Genomic DNA, 18066 nt, shown 5'->3' with positions numbered 1-18066 from the left:
AAAGTGGTGAACACTGATGCAAAATCCCAGACTGTCAAGTACAAATCAGAAAAGCTGAATCACACAACCACCCAGCGTTCCTTTTACTTTCAGGCAGTGTGTCTAACATTTGTAGAGCTGGCATGTGAAATAATAGGCAGAATATAGCAACATGTAGAGGGATTTAGATTTACCTGGGATGCATTAGTGAATGTTGCTGGGTCACATGATCTCCTTCCTGCTTTACAACTGGAAACCACTGTGGGAAGTCCACGCCTTGTGCAAGATCAGACTATAAATCAAGAGGGAAAATAAGATTTGCTTAATTTTAAAGCAGACTGTTTGATGCTCTCTCAAGAGGTAGCCAGGTAAAAGAGCCTCTGACATTTAATGACACACCATTTCTCCCCAGGACATTTATATTAAAAAAAAAAAAAGTCGTACTCTTAACACTAACAATTCTTGCAGCACTTCTCCTGAGCTAACCCTTCAAAATGAAATAAATATCAGACTTGTAGAAAAGGAAATCCATACAGCACAGTGTAGGCATGCACCAGCTCACAGTCCTATGCTTAGTGCAACTCTGATACTAGTTTTAAATTAGAGAAGAGCAGTGGCGTTCCTGGGGGAGGCTGGCACCCGGGGCGGATTGCTGATGCGCCCCCCCCCCCCGTGTGCAGCTCCCCCCCCCGGCCGGGTGCACGTCGCTGGGGGGGTGCCGCGCGCGCCTGTCCTCCATTGTTCCATGCTTCTTCTCTGCCCCGGAACAGGAAGTAACCTGTTCCAGGGCAGATAAGAAGAATGGAACAACGGAGGACAGGCGCAGGCGAGCGCGGCACCCCCCCCCCCCCCAGCGGCATGCACCCTGGGCGGACCGCACCCACCGCCCCCCCCCCCCCCTAGGAACGCCACTGGAGAAGAGTATTCTGACCATTTCTGAGCTGAAACCTCTTGGGTAGGGTGCATAAAAATCAGTACTCTGGTATCTGGCTCAGCTAAGACACTACCACCATTCTAGGTAAATGACACTGTTGTTGCAGCTAGCCCAGGCCCTCCTGACAAGCCTTGTAGAGGTGAAGGGCTGGAGAGGATAGAGAGGCTAGAAGAGGAAGGAGAGCAAGGTTGGAGGAGAGGTTGTGCTGGAGAGGGCAGAGAATGTTAAAAAGGAAAGGGAAGAGGCTGGAAGGAGGGCAGAAAGCAAAAACAGAAAAATACAGAAAGATGAGGAAAGATATTTTCCTTGGCTCCTAAAACTTCTGACTGGAGGAGTACGCTGCAGAATACTTTAGGGCAGGTTTAATTTTTAAGCTGGGGCCACTTTGGATTCTAATGAGCTGAAGAAAGACCAATATATTCCCATGCTGGGCCACAACACTGCTGACCAGTGCGTGTCAATGACATCCGTCTCCACCAGCCTACCTTCAAACTTCATTGGGGGTATCCTCAAGGTTGCGAGCATTCTGTTTTTGCTACCGAGAAATGCCTTGTCCGTCAAGCATGTGGCTCTTCCCCCATCCACTTTCCCCTTTCTGCCCTGAGCCTGAGTAGAGGCACAGAGTAGCAGGGGAAAAAACCCCAGAAAGACAATGGGGGCCACCGTTGGCCCCCAGGCCTTGTATTAAAAAAACACTGTTCTAGGGGAAGGCGACAGGGATGCCTTCTCTCTTCCCCTTTTTGGGCTAATGTTGGAACCCCTAGCAAGATGCATACATGATAGCAGAGATGTTAGAGAGGTGGAAGTTGGGTGAAAACATTTATCATTATTTGCAGACAATATTATTTATTTTATCGTCTTACTGAACAAATTCATTAAAAATGGTTTACAAAACCATAAGTGTGATCGGATAAAAATGAAGAGTAGAAAGATCAACAGCCAGAGAGCCTCCCCACTCCAGCAAACAAATCATACTCTCTCAAAAATATTAAAACAAATAAGTGACTCATTCACACTGATGTATTTATCTATTATTGTTTATATTTTTGAAACGCTTATTGTCAGTACGCGTATGTTTTATTTCTATTCTCAATTCTAGTGGGGAGGAGGGTTACCCCTAAAGCATCTCTACAGTGAAACACAGCCATGTTGGATTTATAAATAATTTAAAATTTGAGTTTGTTTTGGGACTTATTTTATACTGGTGCTGTTTTTAGGACGAAAACTCCTGTGAAATTCCCTTCGTTCCTCTTTGGAAGTGGCAAGGCCTTCAATTTCTAAGAAGCCATTTTAAATGTATCTGTTCTCAACAGTCCATCCCATGGAGACACTTCCTCTCGTAACAAAAGAACCAACACCCCACTGAAGCAACGCCACCTTGTAGTGGTGGAGGGACTTGTGTGTTTCAATGACTTGGAGGGCTAGCTGTAGGGCCACCCATATCAGCAGACCCCTGAGGAGAAAGTAGACGAAGCATGTCACAAACCTGCGGGAGTCAAGGCGGTGTTTCAGGCAGAAGTGCTGTGAGTCAGCTCCTGTGTTGGTGTCTGTTTTAAACTGTTTTCTCCCCATCTGTGCAGGTTACATACCTATCTGCAGTGCAAGGTTCTGTTTTTGAACTGACTCAGACCACCTTTGAGGTTGCTGGCATCACGACCTATGGATCTGCTACTGTGCCTTTAGAGGGCCCAACATTTAATGAGTCAGGCCTTAGTGCAGAGCGGGCGTCTTTGAGCCCAGAAGATAGACTGGTTCCACCAAGATCAGGAAGCAGTTTGTTGGACTCCGCACTGTTTGCGAGAAGGGGCAGAAGTTAGTCAGTGTGTGGAATGCCCCATTCCCATCCCCCCACCCGAGTTAGCCAGGAGAGAGGTTACAGAGATCAAAGATTTGAAACTGTAACAACTTCAGGTGCTGCTGGGTTGGTTCAGCACAGCACCACCCTCAGGTGCATTACAGAAACCAGTGGTAATCGACTGTAATGCCATATGGGGAAGACATCAAGATACTGGACTTGTCCCTATAGCAAACTGTGAAGGTATTTCTAGATAGGTCTGAGGATATCCAGGCCTAGTTGGAAATACAGGGTGTTTAGATGCACCCCGTTAGTAACCTCTGGCCTGGAACTGGACAGAAATTTGGTGTTATGTAATTACTTCAGATATATGTATGAACAATTTCTGGGTTCTAATGTTGATATTTTTCCTGGCCTTTCTTTGGTGACACTGTAAGGACCTTTTTAGGATTCTGCCAGAGGGTCTTGGCGATGGGGCCATCTTACTTGTTAGAAGTTCCTGTTCTATGTTACATAAAATTTAATGGTGGCAATTTATTTCTTGATCCTAAGCAATTGTTGGAATTTTTGGTGGTTTGGGAGGGAGGTCCAACTGCAATGGTAGTTCCCCTTGGTTAGCACTTAATCTGGCTGTCACTGTGTAAAATTGATCTGCCTTGTTATTAGGGGGAGGGGGTTCTATATTTTTATTTGCTGCTTGACTCTAGCAATATTGTGGACCAATGGAAGATGTTTATTTCCTCCATTAAGGGGTTTCCCTGTATTTCTGTCTTTTTCAAGTACACACTTGAATGTTATGTTGAAATTCTAAAATAAAATAATAAAAATAAATAAATAAATAAAAACGGATGGAATATGGTTAAATTGTCAGGTTCCAAGGTCAATATAACTTAGGAGTAAGAAGGGATATAAATAAATCAATCAAATCAACCTGATTAGCAGAGGAACAGATGGGAACAATGTATAAAACTTCCCCTTTATGTCATCTAGGAATCCAGATCCCAGCCATTTACCCCTTAATTCTACTTCCATACTTTAAAAGCAGGTACAGGCATGAGTGCAACTAAGTTCTCTAGTACATAACTGCAAGGGGGCGTACACAAGGGAGGGGCATAGATGGTATCATGAGGATTCCAATGAGCAAGCATAAAAAAGGTTTGGACAAGTTCCTGGAGGAAAAGTCCATAGTCCGCTATTGAGATGGGCATGGAGGAAGCCACTGCTTGTCCTAGTATTGGTAGCATGGAATGTGCTATTTATCTGGGTTTCTACCAGGTACCTGTGGCCTGGATTAGCCACTGCTGGAAGCAGGATACTGGGCTAGATGGACCACTGGTCTGACCCAGTATGGCTATTCTTATGTCCTTAGGCTTGTCAATTCTATAACAGATTTGATTCACAAATTTGCCATTAAAGAATAGTAGCTTGGTGCTCAGATTTTTGGCACCTTTTAGCACCCTTTGCAGCATTGCCCCCATAATGCTAACTACCCTCCATGTCTATAGAAAATATGTAAGGACCTGAAGAAATGGGAGGGCTGGCACCATATATAGCCAAGATGATTGTGACTGTCAAAATGGTTGTCCTACTCCACCTATTGTACCTGTTCCAAACCCTGCCTATACTGATTGCAGACTGTGAACTCAAGCTCCTAAACTGGATACGTATCTGAATTCATTTGGAGGCAGGTGATGATACTGCTTAGGCCAGTGTTCTTCATTGCAAGGCCCAAGGAACAATGGCAGCCCCTACTGACCCCAGGTGTGGCTCCCTAACACTCTTCTCTCAATACATAATTTTCCCCACCTTGACCAGAGGTGTTCTACTGGCACGGTCTTCAAAACAGCTGCTCTAGTTTCCTTCAGGACTGTGTGGCTCTCAGCGAATTTGAGTTATACAGCATACAAACTCTCATGCTACTTTTGCAAGACTGTGCGAATGGTGAAGATGTTGGGACGAAAAGACAAATGGGGTTCACACTCTCCACAAGGACAGAACACAGCAGTAAGAGGGTGGAAAGGAACCAATTTCAAGTGATCAGTCATCGCACCAGGATAAGATGCTCCAATGCATCTTATCCTGGTGGGGAGACTGATCACTTGAAATTGGTTCCTTTCCACCCTCTTACTGCTGAAGATGTTTGGACACCACATGTATCGAGCTCACCAAGAACCACATGATACTGAAAGAAACCACAACAGCCGTCCCAGAAGCAGTGCCTGCAGCAATACTCTGAGAAAGATCAGGGGACATTATCAAACCAGAAGCAGATCCATCTTGGAGGAGTTAGGGACAGGATGATGGGAACCAAGACTGACAGATAGGGTTGATGGTAAAGATGTTTTTTTAAGGAAAGTATGAGTTGGGGGACACAAGACAGGCTGAGAGGGAGAGAGAGTCCAAAGAATCAAACTCCATTGTATTTACACATACTTGCTCCGAGACTGACTGGACTGGCTATATCATTGGATAGTGCCCCCCCCCCCCCCCCCCACCCTTCTTTTTTTTTTTTTTTTAAATAGTATAGATCACGGGCCTAGGCAATGTGAAAACCTGGGGGTACCGGACCTGCAGAAGTATTACTATGCTGTGCAGATGAAAGCACTGGTAGAGTGGCATTAAAACACATTAAAGAACTGTATGTACAGGTCAGACCTTATGCCCCATAACATTTATTAAGGTCTTATATGGGGGGGCAGATCCATATTCGGGGCATATTTTAGAATGGAATAAGTAATTCTTTATGCTTATGCATCTCGCATACATCCAGCAGTTCCCCCTAGGGATGGTGTCCCCAATCTTTGGGAACTAGGAGAGAAAAGGGGCTGGTTACATTAGCTCAATTTTTCTGATGGAGAACTGTCCTCATTTACAGCTCTGCAGGACAAGTACAGTCTTAAACATGCATTTTACACTTTTCTACAATTAAGGCACTTTTTGCAGTCACTAGCTATTCAAGCAGATTTAAGTCAGGGACCCTTCCCCCCTTTTTGAATCCTTACTACTGGGAGACCTAGGAGAAAGACATGGCTAATATATTTATTGAGGGGGTTGTTAGGAGAGGAATCTAGTATTTTAAAAAACGGAAGAGATATTTGGGATACATTCAAGGGAAAAATGGGAGGCCACTGTCTCTAATGTCTCCAGGGTTTCTACTTCTGCTAATATAGTGAAAATGGTTATAACTGTGCTGAACCTGTGCTGGAGAGACTGCATGTGTGGAAGAATTGTCCAGTGGTGGAACAATTTTGGAGGCAAATCGATGCCTTTTTGAAGGAATTGACTGGGGTAAACTAGAGGACCCTGTCATATACCGTATTTTTCGGACTATAAGACGCACTTTTTTCCCCCCAAATTTGGGAGGAAAATGGGGGGTGCGTCTTATAGTCCGAAGGTAGATTTGGCTGGCTGGCTGGCAGGCCGCCCACCCTCCGAGTTCGGGATCGCCGTCAGGGTTACCTCCTCCCCCCCCCCCCCCCCCCCCGGCCCTGTCACCACTTCTCCTTACTCACGCGATCTTCCCTGGTGGTCTAGTGACGTCGGGGCAGGAAAGAGCCCCCTCTTTCCTGCCCAGCGCGCTGCTCTCCATCCTCCTGTATGCAGCCTGACGGTCTCAGCGAGATTCAAAATGGCTGCCGAGACTTCAATTCTCGGCGGCCATTTTGAATCTCGCCAATGCATACAAGAGGATGGAGAGCAGCGCGCTGGGCAGGAAAGAGGGGGCTCTTTCCTGCCCCGACGTCACTAGACCACCAGGGAAGATCACTTGAGTAAGGGGAGAAGTGGTGACAGGGCCGGGGGGGGGGGGGGAGGAGGTAACCCTGACGGCGATCCCGAACTCGAAGGGAGGGATTCGGACAAGACGCACCGGAGCACCTAGGTTTTAGAGGAGGGAAATAGGAAAAAAAAAATTTTCCTATTTCCCTCCTCTAAAACCTAGGTGCGTCTTATGGTCCGGTGCGTCTTATAGTCCGAAAAATACGGTATCTATTACTGTACTTGCCAGAGGATATTGTTAAATATATGCAGAGCATCATGATCTGCTGTATAACAGCAGCCAGTTTGCAAGGTGGGCAAAACATGAAGATCCGTGGCAGGCACCAGCAATGTCATATTTTCATGAAAGATTGCTGAATGTCTGTATCCTAAGTGAGATGACAGAAAGAGGCAACACCTAGACAAATTCTAGAGAACATGCAGTTCATCATATGTAGAAGCATACTGATGAGACAGGGTCTAGACATAGTAACATAGTAGATGACAGCAGAAAAAGACCTGCATGGTCCATCCAGTCTGCCCAACAAGAATCATATGTGCTACTTTTTGTGTATACCCTACTTTGATTTGTACCTGTGCTCTTCAGGGCACAGACCGTATAAGTCTGTATAAATTAAAGTATAATAATTATATGTATAATTATTTTGTTCAGATATAAAAGACCCCTGAAGACGGTTTTTGATAGCGAAACATGGGCAATGTGATAATAATGGGTCACTTCAATTATCCAAATATAGACTGGGTAAATGTAACATCGGGACACACTAGAGAAGTACAATTCCTTGATGAAATCAAGGGCAGCTTTATGGAGCAGCTGGTGCAGGAGCCAACGAGAGAAGGAAAAATTCTAGACTTGGTCCTTAGTGGAGCGCATGATCTGGTGAGGAACGTTATGGTACTGGGGCCGCTTGATAACAGTGATCATAATATGATCAGTTTTAATATCAACCTTGAAGTAACTACACACAGGAAGTCAAATACGTTGGTGTTTAACTTAAAAAAAAGGAGACTATGATAAAATTAGAAGAACAGTGGGAAAAAAAAAACTTAGGGGGACAACTGAGAGGGTAAAAACTGTACAACAGGCATGGACGATGTTCAAAAATACCATCCTGGAGGCCCAGGCCAAACATATTCCACTAATTAGAAAAGAAAGACGGAACTCCAAAAGACAGCCGGCCTGGTTGAAAATACAGACATAAAATTGGAGTAGGTCTCTCTGCTTATGCAAAGGGTAAAGAATTCGTACGTGCAGCTCTGTTTGATAAGAGGTTGGAATGATGATGTTTCTTTTGTGATACATGATGAAAATTTTAAAATACATACATTTTTGAGCCAATGCATACATTTTCTACATATCTGTTCATCCTGCATAGAGGCATGCACTGGGGATGGGATGGTCAAGGTCTGGAACTGAAAATTACCAGTCAAACAATATTCTTCAGGGTTGAAGTACGAGTGGTATTTTTCAGTGCTGCCTAGGTCATACAGATTTAATGTGAACAGAGATGTGGGCAACGAGAGTCTTGTTAAGCAACAAAGAGGAAGCGGCCTGTGCTGTTATAGATGTTACTGGTGGATTTCACACCCTAACACAGCTGACTCAGTTATTCATCCTTCAAAACTAAATAAAATGAAGATAATCACTGTTACAGTCTGAAAACTGCACTTAAGAGACATTCCAGAGGAAACATTATTACTGGGGAAAGAGAAAAGATAAAAAGAAATGAGAGTTAGTAGCATTATAATGTTTATTTTCTCTTGCCACACAGCCTCCTAAAAATAATAGGTTCATTTCTTTTTCAAGAAATGCAATATTTTTAAACCGAGTCACATCCTGAATAAAATGATAAAAATGGAGATTATGAAGTTTAAAAAAGTCAATATGCATCATGATATATTTGAAGATAATATTGCTTGGCCTCACATTGCTGTCAGGCCAATCAGTGGACAAAAGTGTGTCCTAGACAAGAGTTATCAGGTTGCTTCCGGCACTCCTCACCCTATTCCTTCTAGACTTGTGTTTGCCTGATTCAAAAGGGCTGTATCACTGCTAGAGGCTGGAGTACTGGGCAACCTCTTCCTTGCCCACACTTGCTAGCTGTAGTATTCCTTCAGAATCCTGGATCTCAACCTCTGCTACCTTACATTGCCAAATCGGATTTTAACAAGAAGCTTTTAGGGGCTTATGTGCTAAGCAATTTTTTCCTGTAGACAGAAAAATGATAACTGTACGTTAATTTTTTTTTTTTTTTGTTACATTTGTACTTCGCGCTTTCCCACTCATGGCAGGCTCAATGCAGCTTACATGGGGCAATGGAGGGTTAAGTGACTTGCCCAGAGTCACAAGGAGCTGCCTGTGCCTGAAGTGGGAATCGAACTCAGTTCTTCAGTTCCCCAGGACCAGAGTCCACCACCCTAACCACTAGGCCATTCCTCTTGGAGTACATATGCATTGACATCAGGTCCTAATGTACTCTCGCTACACAGGAAGTATTTCACCTCAGGGACCTGTACAAAGATGTCTTCCTCAGAAAGGAAGGAGTGTCTACTACAGATATTACTCAATTTATAACCAGTGTAGAACTGGAAAGTTCAAGGGTAGTCAGAAAGATGGCTCAGTTCTAAATATAGCAGTGCATTGCTTCTGAAAAAAATAACCAGATATACTTTTATCTTACTATGGTTATTTCATACAGATCACTATAATAAATGATGTCTCACTCAAAAACAAACTCAAAATGTCTCTTGAATGTGAGCGTGCAACTGGGAGAGAAATGCTGTGTTTATCAGAAACGGTACTTGTGTGGGAACTTCTGAGAATCAGTAGCAAGTTAGTTTTGATGCTAATATTTTTTTTTTATTTCATGAACAGTTATAGCTTTAAAATTTTTGCAGAAATTTGCAATTTAGACTGACTGTTGTGCCGTATTATCTTAATCTGACAACGTTTCTTACAGGTAACAGCACAGAGGACAGCATTGCTGCAGCAGTTAAACTGGTGTTTATGTTTCCTTGTTATGTCTAGACTTGCTTGCTGACCTGTCAGTATCATTTGATCTACGTCAAGTAAGAGACACAGTAGGAAAGCCAGGCAGGAAGCTTGAATGGCACTGTAGCCTTAACTCCGAGGCACAGATGCACAAAACCTAACGAGCCCACAACTTGCGTTTTAAACTGGTTCCAGCCAGTTTAAAACGCAAGTAGTGCACCCCGGGCATGCACTAAGGGCATTTTCCCTGCCACGGTAGCAGGCAACGAAAACGGAATGCAAATGTTTGAAAAGCTATTATAATGAGCTGCAGTACCGTTGCAGCCCATTATAATGAGATGCACTACCGTTTTTCCGATTCCCTTACCATAGGAACCCTAACGAGATGTCTGACCTCTTGTTAGGGCTCCTGTGAGGGAATCGGAAAGGAAAAGGGTCCCCAAAAAAGGTAAAAAAGAAAAAAGCAGGGAGCGCATGTGAGGGGCGTCCTTTAAGGACGTACTCTCCCTGCGCTTCTGAGAGACGTCTTTTTTTTTTTTTTTTTGCAGTTTTTTGTTCTGCCGGCGCTCGTGTATTTTTTCCCCCTTCTTGAGAGTCTTCGCCGCGCCACTTACCCCTCCACAGCGAAATTTTTCTATTTTCCTGGTTGCCGGAGAATCGGGACATCCCTTTAGATTAGGCTCCTCTTCCTGGTCTCTTCAGCCAATCAGAGTGCGTTTCGCTGACAACAGCCAGCTAAGCCCGCTTTGATTAGCTGAAGAGACCAGGAAGAGGAGCCTAATCTAAAGGGACGTCCCGATTCTCCGACTCAGGTACCGAAGGACTAGAGAATGCAAGTGAGCTACAATGAGTAGCTCATTTGCATTCCCTATCGTTGATGCATTCCCGTTCCCTACCGATTCGCTATGGAATCGGTAGGGAACGGGAATTACCAATGTCTTTCATGCATCTGGGCCCGAATTTTCATGGTCTCTTGCTCAGAACTAAACAGCAGGCTTGTTGTGATGCTCAAAACTTTGGCGCTGTTCTGAATAGCACAGTAAAAATACCGCTGGAACAGCACACAACACCCTAATGCTCAATGCTAATGAGATGCAAATATAGGCACACTCACAGGATTGAGCATTAGGGAGTACGGTGGGAGGACTGTGCTGGTGCACACGCAGAACAGTGCTGCGGTAAGCTTGGCTCCTGTGAGCATACGCCTGGTAAAACCCGAACATGAAGCACACATTGGCATCTGTTTTCTGTGGCCTAAATATAAATGGTTTTAATTTTTGGTTTAAATATTTTTAATGAGTTTGTTACAAAAGAGAAAAAAACAACAAGCAACAATGCTAACCTAGTACATAGTGTAATAAAAGGCAAGTATTCAAGTACATCATCAAAGATTTATGGGAGAGAAGAAGAAAGAAGTGAGAAAGGAAAAAAAAGGAGGGAGGGGGATGTAACATAGTAGATGACGGCAGAAAAAGACCTGCACGGTCCATCCAGTCTGCCCAACAAGATAACTCATATGTGCTACTTTTTGTGTATACCCTACTTCGATTTGTACCTGTGCTCTTCAGGGCACAGACCGTATAAGTCTGCCCAGCACTATCCCCGCCTCCCAACCACCGGCTCTGGCACAGACCGTATAAGTCTGCCCAGCACTATTCCCGCCTCCCAACCACCAGACCCGCCTCCCACCACTGGCTCTGGCACAGACCGTATAAGTTTGCCCAGCACTATCCCCGCCTCCCAACCACCGGCTCTAGCACAGACCGTATAAGTCTGCCCAGCACTATCCCCGCCTCCCAACCACCAGCCCCGCATCCCACCACCGGCTCTGGCACAGACCGTATAAGTCTGCCCAGCACTATCCCCGCCTCCCAACCACCAGCCCCGCCTCCCAACCACTGACTCTGGCACAGACCGTACAAGTCTGCCCAGCACTATTTCTGCTTCCCAACCACCAGCCCTGCCTCCCAACCACCGGCTCTGGCACAGACCGTATGTCTGCCCAGCACTATCCCCGCCTCCCAACCACCAGTCCCGCCTCCCACCACCGGCTCTGGCACAGACCGTATAAGTCTGCCCAGCACTATCCCCGCCTCCCAACCACCGGCTCTAGCACAGACCGTATAAGTCTGCCCAGCACTATCCCCGCCTCCCAACCACCAGCCCCGCATCCCACCACCGGCTCTGGCACAGACCGTATAAGTCTGCCCAGCACTATCTCCGCCTCCCAACCACCAGCCCCGCCTCCCAACCACTGACTCTGGCACAGACCATACAAGTCTGCCCAGCACTATTTCTGCTTCCCAACCACCAGCCCTGCCTCCCAACCACCGGCTCTGGCACAGACCGTATGTCTGCCCAGCACTATCCCCGCCTCCCAACCACCAGTCCCGCCTCCCACCACCGGCTCTGGCACAGACCGTACAAGTCTGCCCAGCACTATCCCCGCCTCCCAACCACCGGCTCTGGCACAGACCGTATAAGTCTGCCCAGCACTATCCCCGCCTCCCAACCACCAGCCCCGCCTCCCGATCTTGACTAAGCTCCTGAGGATCCATTCCTTCGGCACAGGATTCCTTTATGCTTATCCCACGCATGTTTGAATTCCATTACCGTTTTCATTTCCACCACCTCCCGCGGGAGGGCATTCCAAGCATCCACTACTCTCTCCGTGAAAAAATACTTCCTGACATTTTTCTTGAGTCTGCCCCCCTTCAATCTCATTTCATGTCCTCTCGTTCTACCATCTTCCCATCTCCGGAAAAGGTTCGTTTGCGGATTAATGACTTTCAAATATTTGAATGTCTGTATCATATCACCCCTGTTTCTCCTTTCCTATTGGTTGAGGATCTATTCAGCAGACAGAATAGTTCATACATATAACACTAAAGAGTTTGCAACATTGCTCATCTTACTGATGACAGGTATGACACTAAGACCACTTTTTCTTATATCTGGCAAAGCGTGGTGTTTTTTTTAGACAGATACATTTCAAACGTGTAAGTTTGGAGTAACAAATTCCACCATTCCTGATGAGAAGCTAGATGCAAAGTCTTCCAGTGGGACAAAACTACTTTCAGAGCTAAAGAAAGCATAGTATTGACAAGCATAGATTCGTCAGAACTTAGCATATTATTAAAACAACTAGCCGTAGAGCCCATAAAAACGGGCTAGTAAAGGAAGGGGGGGGGGGGTTGAAAGCCCCCCCCCCCCCCGGATAGGTCGCCGCCGCCACCCCTCCACCCGGGCCGGGTACCTGGCTTCACTATTCAAACCGCCGGAACGCAGCACACAGCTCATCTGAGCTGCCGTCGGCCTTCCTTCTTCTCTGCGTGTGTTCCACCCTTGTGTGACGTAACGTCGGCGAGGGCGGGACACAGGCAGGTAAGGAAGGCCAACGGCAGCTCAGATGAGCTGTGTGCTGCGTTCCGGCGGTTTGAATAGTGAAGCCAGGTACCCGGGCTGGGTGGAGGGTGGGTGGTGGCGGCGACTCCGGGTGGGTGTGGGGAGCGGTAGCGGCAACCCTGGGGGGGGAGGGAGCGGTGGTGGTTCCCTCACTCGCAGGTGCGCAGGTTCCCTCTCTGTCACGCCCCCGTCATCACGTATTGACGCGGGGGCGGGACAGAGAGGGTCTCTACTGCGCATTTGCGAGTGAGTACACTTCTTGCCATTTATATGTTTGATGACCCTTGAACAACAAATATTTATATAGCATTGGGCCACTAAAATGAAAGATCTCTGTCAAGGTGAGCCATACATTACTCCCAAATTTTTGAATGGATCTACATTCAAAACTGAGATGATTAAGAGTACCCTGCTGCGCCTGACACGACCAGCACGTTACCTCGACCGGTATGGATACATAGAGGCTTCTCTCCTGACAGCTATTTCTATTATCGCTAAACAGCAACGGAGCTTTCTCTTTTTCGATCTCCAAGTGGTTTTAATTTTTTTTTTTTTTGCTTATATGTAGATGCAGGCAACAGACGCCAATGTGTGCTTTTGCTTGGGCTGCTGTTTCTCATGACCAGCACTTAAGGGCTAGCATGGACTTCCTTCTGCTTCCAAAAGCAACCCAAATTTACAAATTTTGCAGAAAGAATCATGAGCAATCCTTTTTTTTGGGGGGGGGGGCATTCCCACTACTTTTTGTTGCAAGTCATGCCTTAATGTTCTCATTAGTGCATGGTACCTGCTGAGTTAACATGGGACCACTTACCACCTTCCTCAGTTAGCCAGTTAGCATGCGCTATCTGGATAATACTTTAATGCCCATGCCATGCCCCACCCCCAACAGATTTAAAATAAAAAACAACAAGTAACATGCAATTTAACACATGGAAACAGGCAAACTACCTGGATAACATTTCCATGTCCCCTGACAGAATTTTTTTTTTTTCTTTACATAACACGTAGGCGTGCAGTAGCCTGTTTTCAGGCGTTAATGCTTAACACACTTTAGTAAAACAATCTCTTAGATATATAGACATAAGGATCAAAAAACAAACTGCAGGCAATACCCTTTTACTTGACAGACATAGTAAATGTTTGCCAGTGCATTGATTTCATGATGGATGGGCCTCAACTTCCCAAAAGCTAGTAACACATGTATTTCAGAAGAGTCACTGGACAAAGCAGCATCCTGGGCAGGCATTTGTTTTGGCACACCCTTCACTCTTGGGCTGGTGTGTCCCACAGACTCACAGACTGACTGTAATGGGCAGAATGGAGCCTGTTGGGGTCCCCCTCTTTTCTTTATAGACCCAAGTCCAATAAAAAATACAAACAAACTTTCACCTACGACTTGTTTGTTAGTGTGTCCTCATAACTTTTAGACAAAACATCAGAATACAGCCTAACAGAGAAAATGAGCCCTACTGAACTTTATAATTGCTTCTTCTCCCTGAGAAACCCTTTGTGCTTTGTCACTGTCTCTGCCACTGGGAGACTGTTCCATGCAACAATCACACTTTCGTGCCAATTTTTCTTTTGATTTTAACTAGCAAAGATACAATGCTTCTGTTTGCATATTTGGGAAGCATCATCCACCGCTTCTTTTGAACTAACCACATGGTGGAAGTATTAACTCTCAAAAATCTAGTCACAATTGAATTGAGTTCATTTAATAAAAGGGTCACACCTACAGCTTGTTTGTTTGCTTTTATTTCTCGGTAACTTAATGGATCACTACATTGAAATTCTTCTTCCCATTGCTGTCACATGCAATGCTGCATGAATAGCTTTGCGTACCAAATGCATCCCCCTCCTAGAAACATTTCAAGCATTAAAAGGGCAGACCAGTGCATGGTTCTCAGGAGTAAAGGATTATATTCAGTAAATGCTGCCCCAAAAAAGAGGGTTACTGTAACAGCAAGTTGGGCACCATTTATAAAATAGCATGCGGCATCGGGACTCTCACCCCACTTTTGACGTGAGGATTTCTACCAACTGAAACCTGGTATAAATCCTCAAGCAGATCCCTCAAATTCTACAATAGTGCTTTCATCTTTAGTGAACGTCCTGACCTGCTCATGTCCCTCCCGTAGCCACGCTAAAAAATGTATACATAGTAACATAGAAGACGACGGCAGAAAAAGACCTGCACGGTCCATCCAGTCTGCCCCACAAAATAACTCATATGTGCTACTTTTTGTGTATACCCTACTTTGATTTGTACCTGTGCTCTTCAGGGCACAGACCGTATAAGTCTGCCCAGCACTATCCCCGCCTCCCAACCACCAGTCCCACTTCTCACCACCGGCTCTGGTACAGACCGTATAAGTCTGCCCAGCACTATCCCTGCCTCCCAACCACCAGCCCCGCCTCCCGATCTTGACTAAGCTCCTGAGGATCCATTCCTTCGGCACAGGATTCCTTTATGCTTATCCCACGCATGTTTGAATTCCGTTACCGTTTTCATTTCCACCACCTCCTGCGGGAGGGCATTCCAAGCATCCACTACTCTCTCTGTGAAAAAATACTTCCTGACATTTTTCTTGAGTCTGCCCCCCTTCAATCTCATTTCATGTCCTCTCATTCTACCATCTTCCCATCTCCGGAAAAGGTTCGTTTGCGGATTAATACCTTTCAAATATTTGAACGTCATGCATCTTTACAGAATAGCGCCTTGCAAGCTGCGTATGTAAATTCAAATTGTTGCCAATTAGCACCAACTATTGGTACTAAGTGGCTCGTTATTCAATTAAATTGAGTGTGCAAATTGGGCATGCAACTTTGAGTCTACTGTGATTGTTCCAATAAAGATCATTGTTTGAACTTACATATCCCTTAGTTTTTTGGAACAGCCTATTTACCCTACTCCCTGGACCCTCTCTTGCACAACTTTGTTCGCCATATACAGAATCTGGAGATAAACGTGCGGACAAAATAACCAAGGGTACATAATGTATAGGTACTACCCAATAGCAATAAACTAGAGTATTTACTCTCATTCTCACCCTCACCTACAACACTGCAAAATCAGCTCTTGCTTCTTTCTGGATACTCAAGTACTTCTACAGCTTCCAAGACTACTTTCAGAAATCTTGATTATTTAAATGTCTGTGTCATTTACCTTTTCTCCAAAGTCTGAAATGCTAAACTCTTCCAGAGGGGTAGTATGGACCAGTAAAAACAAAGAGGCTGGTGGAACTAAGAGATTAGCCAATCTAAGGCCCGAGCTTTGAGGACATCTTTGTCAAATGAGGTTATTGCCTCAGTAAAATTAACCAATTTATTGATGCATGAGTTTTAGAGTCGACTTCATTAGAAATTATCTGTAAGATGCCAACAGTCTTTTGTCATTTTTGCAGTTCTTTAATGAACATCAATTGGTTACCAAAAGAAATTCACATTTTATGCTACTACAGTCTCTGCCCGGCTGCCAGTGTTATTTATCTTGCCAGTAATTTCAGCAATAATAATCTGGCCAAATCTTAAGTATCATTAGTGATAGATATACGAACTGGCAGAATACGTGCACAAAATCAATAATGTGCTAGCAGTGGCGTAGCCACAGGTGGGCTTGGGTGGGCCGGGGCCCACCCATTTAGGGCTCAGGCCCATCCAACAGTAGCACATGGTAATGAAAATGCTGCTCTCCACAATAATGGCACCTTCGCATGCTCAGTTTTCAGCGCATGCCTGCTGCAGACTACCAAGGTGGAGACTGGAGAGAAGCATTTTCCCACCATCTGAGATATTTTTTTGGTGTGGGGGTGGAGGAGAGAACATTTGGTGCCCACCCACTTCTTGCCTAGGCCCACCCAAAATCTGCTGTCTGGCTACGCCCCTGTGTGCTAGTCCTATATAATAATTCTCACCTCCAACATTCTAATGTGCCTGGGACCGTGGCTCCCTCGGAAGTGGTCTGCTAGGCAGTTTAGAATGCACTGACGTCAGTGATGTCACTGACAGTTGATTCCAAGGCAAGGGGAGGAGTAGGGAAACACGTGGAGCATGTTTCCCTACTCCTCCCCCTGCCTGGGAAACAGCTGTCAGTGCCCCCTCCTCGGCGCAACACCCAAGCCCCTCCGCCCTGGCACAGCACCCAAGCCCCTACCCCCCCCCCCTCGGGCACATCAACTCCCTCGCCACCCGCAGCCGTCAATACTAACGCTGTCCGGCCGCCGCTGCTGCTTCTCCTGTGGAGCAGCAGCGGCCGGTACAAAACGAAAAAAGCCAAAAAAAGATTTTTAACCTGAAACGCGGCTCCGTAGACAGCCATCTGGCATTGGCTGTCGTCACTGCAGCTGCTCCTCCTCTCCCCTCCACGTCACTGCCCCTGCAGGAAGACCCCAGAGGAGCACAGCGACGTCAGAGGGGAGAGGAGGAGCGGCTGCAGAGATGACAACCAATGCCAGATGGCTGCTACGGAGCCGTGTTTCAGGTTTAAAATCTTTTTTTGGCTTTTTTCTTTTTGTACCGACCGCTGCTGCTCAACAGGAGACGCAGCAGCAGCCGGACAGCGTTAGTATTGACGGCTGCGGGTGGCGAGGGGTTGATGTGCCCGTGGGGGGGGGGGGGTAGGGGCTTGAGTGATACGCCGAGGGGGGAGAGGAGAGTCGCTGGACATGGGTGGCTGCAGGGGAGACAGGAGGGCTGCTGCACATGCGTGGCTGCAGGGGCAGAGGAGGGTTGGTGGGGAGGGGGCCCTGAGACCAGTTGGGTGGCTACAGGGGGGGCATTACCTTGCTAGCGCCCATATCATTGCCTACCGAAACGGGCCTTTTATACTAGTTAATAATGAACTTGGTATTCATGTGCGCAGACATGAGAATGCAACATACATGTCTTACGCTCTGCCAATCTATCATTCAGGTCAGGTTCAATCCATTGCAGGAGTTAAAAGAATAGTTCCCATAGAGAAAAGCTTTTATGCACTGAGTAATTCCAAATCCGACTGGCCAAGTCTAATTTTCCTGATACGCTGACCATAAAGGATGGCATCAGGCTTCGACCACATCCTCCAGGCTTCTAAATCTGTTAACAATTCTTAGTTGATAACGAATGACAAATCCTTGTATAACAAGTTTCAAAATGGTAGCGATTGTTTTTTCAAGCATCAACACCTAGCAAATGCTGTGAAAG

General features: G+C 45.9%; 1 protein-coding gene across 2 annotated transcripts in view; it reads right to left on the bottom strand.

The window, feature by feature from the left end:
* Positions 1-18066, bottom strand: part of SKIL (SKI like proto-oncogene) — a 51711-nt gene that overhangs the window by 26303 nt on the left and 7342 nt on the right. For both annotated transcript variants that reach the window (XM_030216518.1, XM_030216517.1), the window contains exon 3: positions 174-271. In XM_030216518.1, coding sequence (XP_030072378.1) covers positions 174-271 — 98 coding nt within the window. The remainder of the gene's footprint in view (positions 1-173; positions 272-18066) is intronic.

The sequence above is a fragment of the Microcaecilia unicolor genome, chromosome 10 (assembly GCF_901765095.1).
Source record: "Microcaecilia unicolor chromosome 10, aMicUni1.1, whole genome shotgun sequence".
Taxonomy (NCBI): domain Eukaryota; kingdom Metazoa; phylum Chordata; class Amphibia; order Gymnophiona; family Siphonopidae; genus Microcaecilia; species Microcaecilia unicolor.
This window is presented reverse-complemented; position numbering and strand designations above follow the sequence as displayed.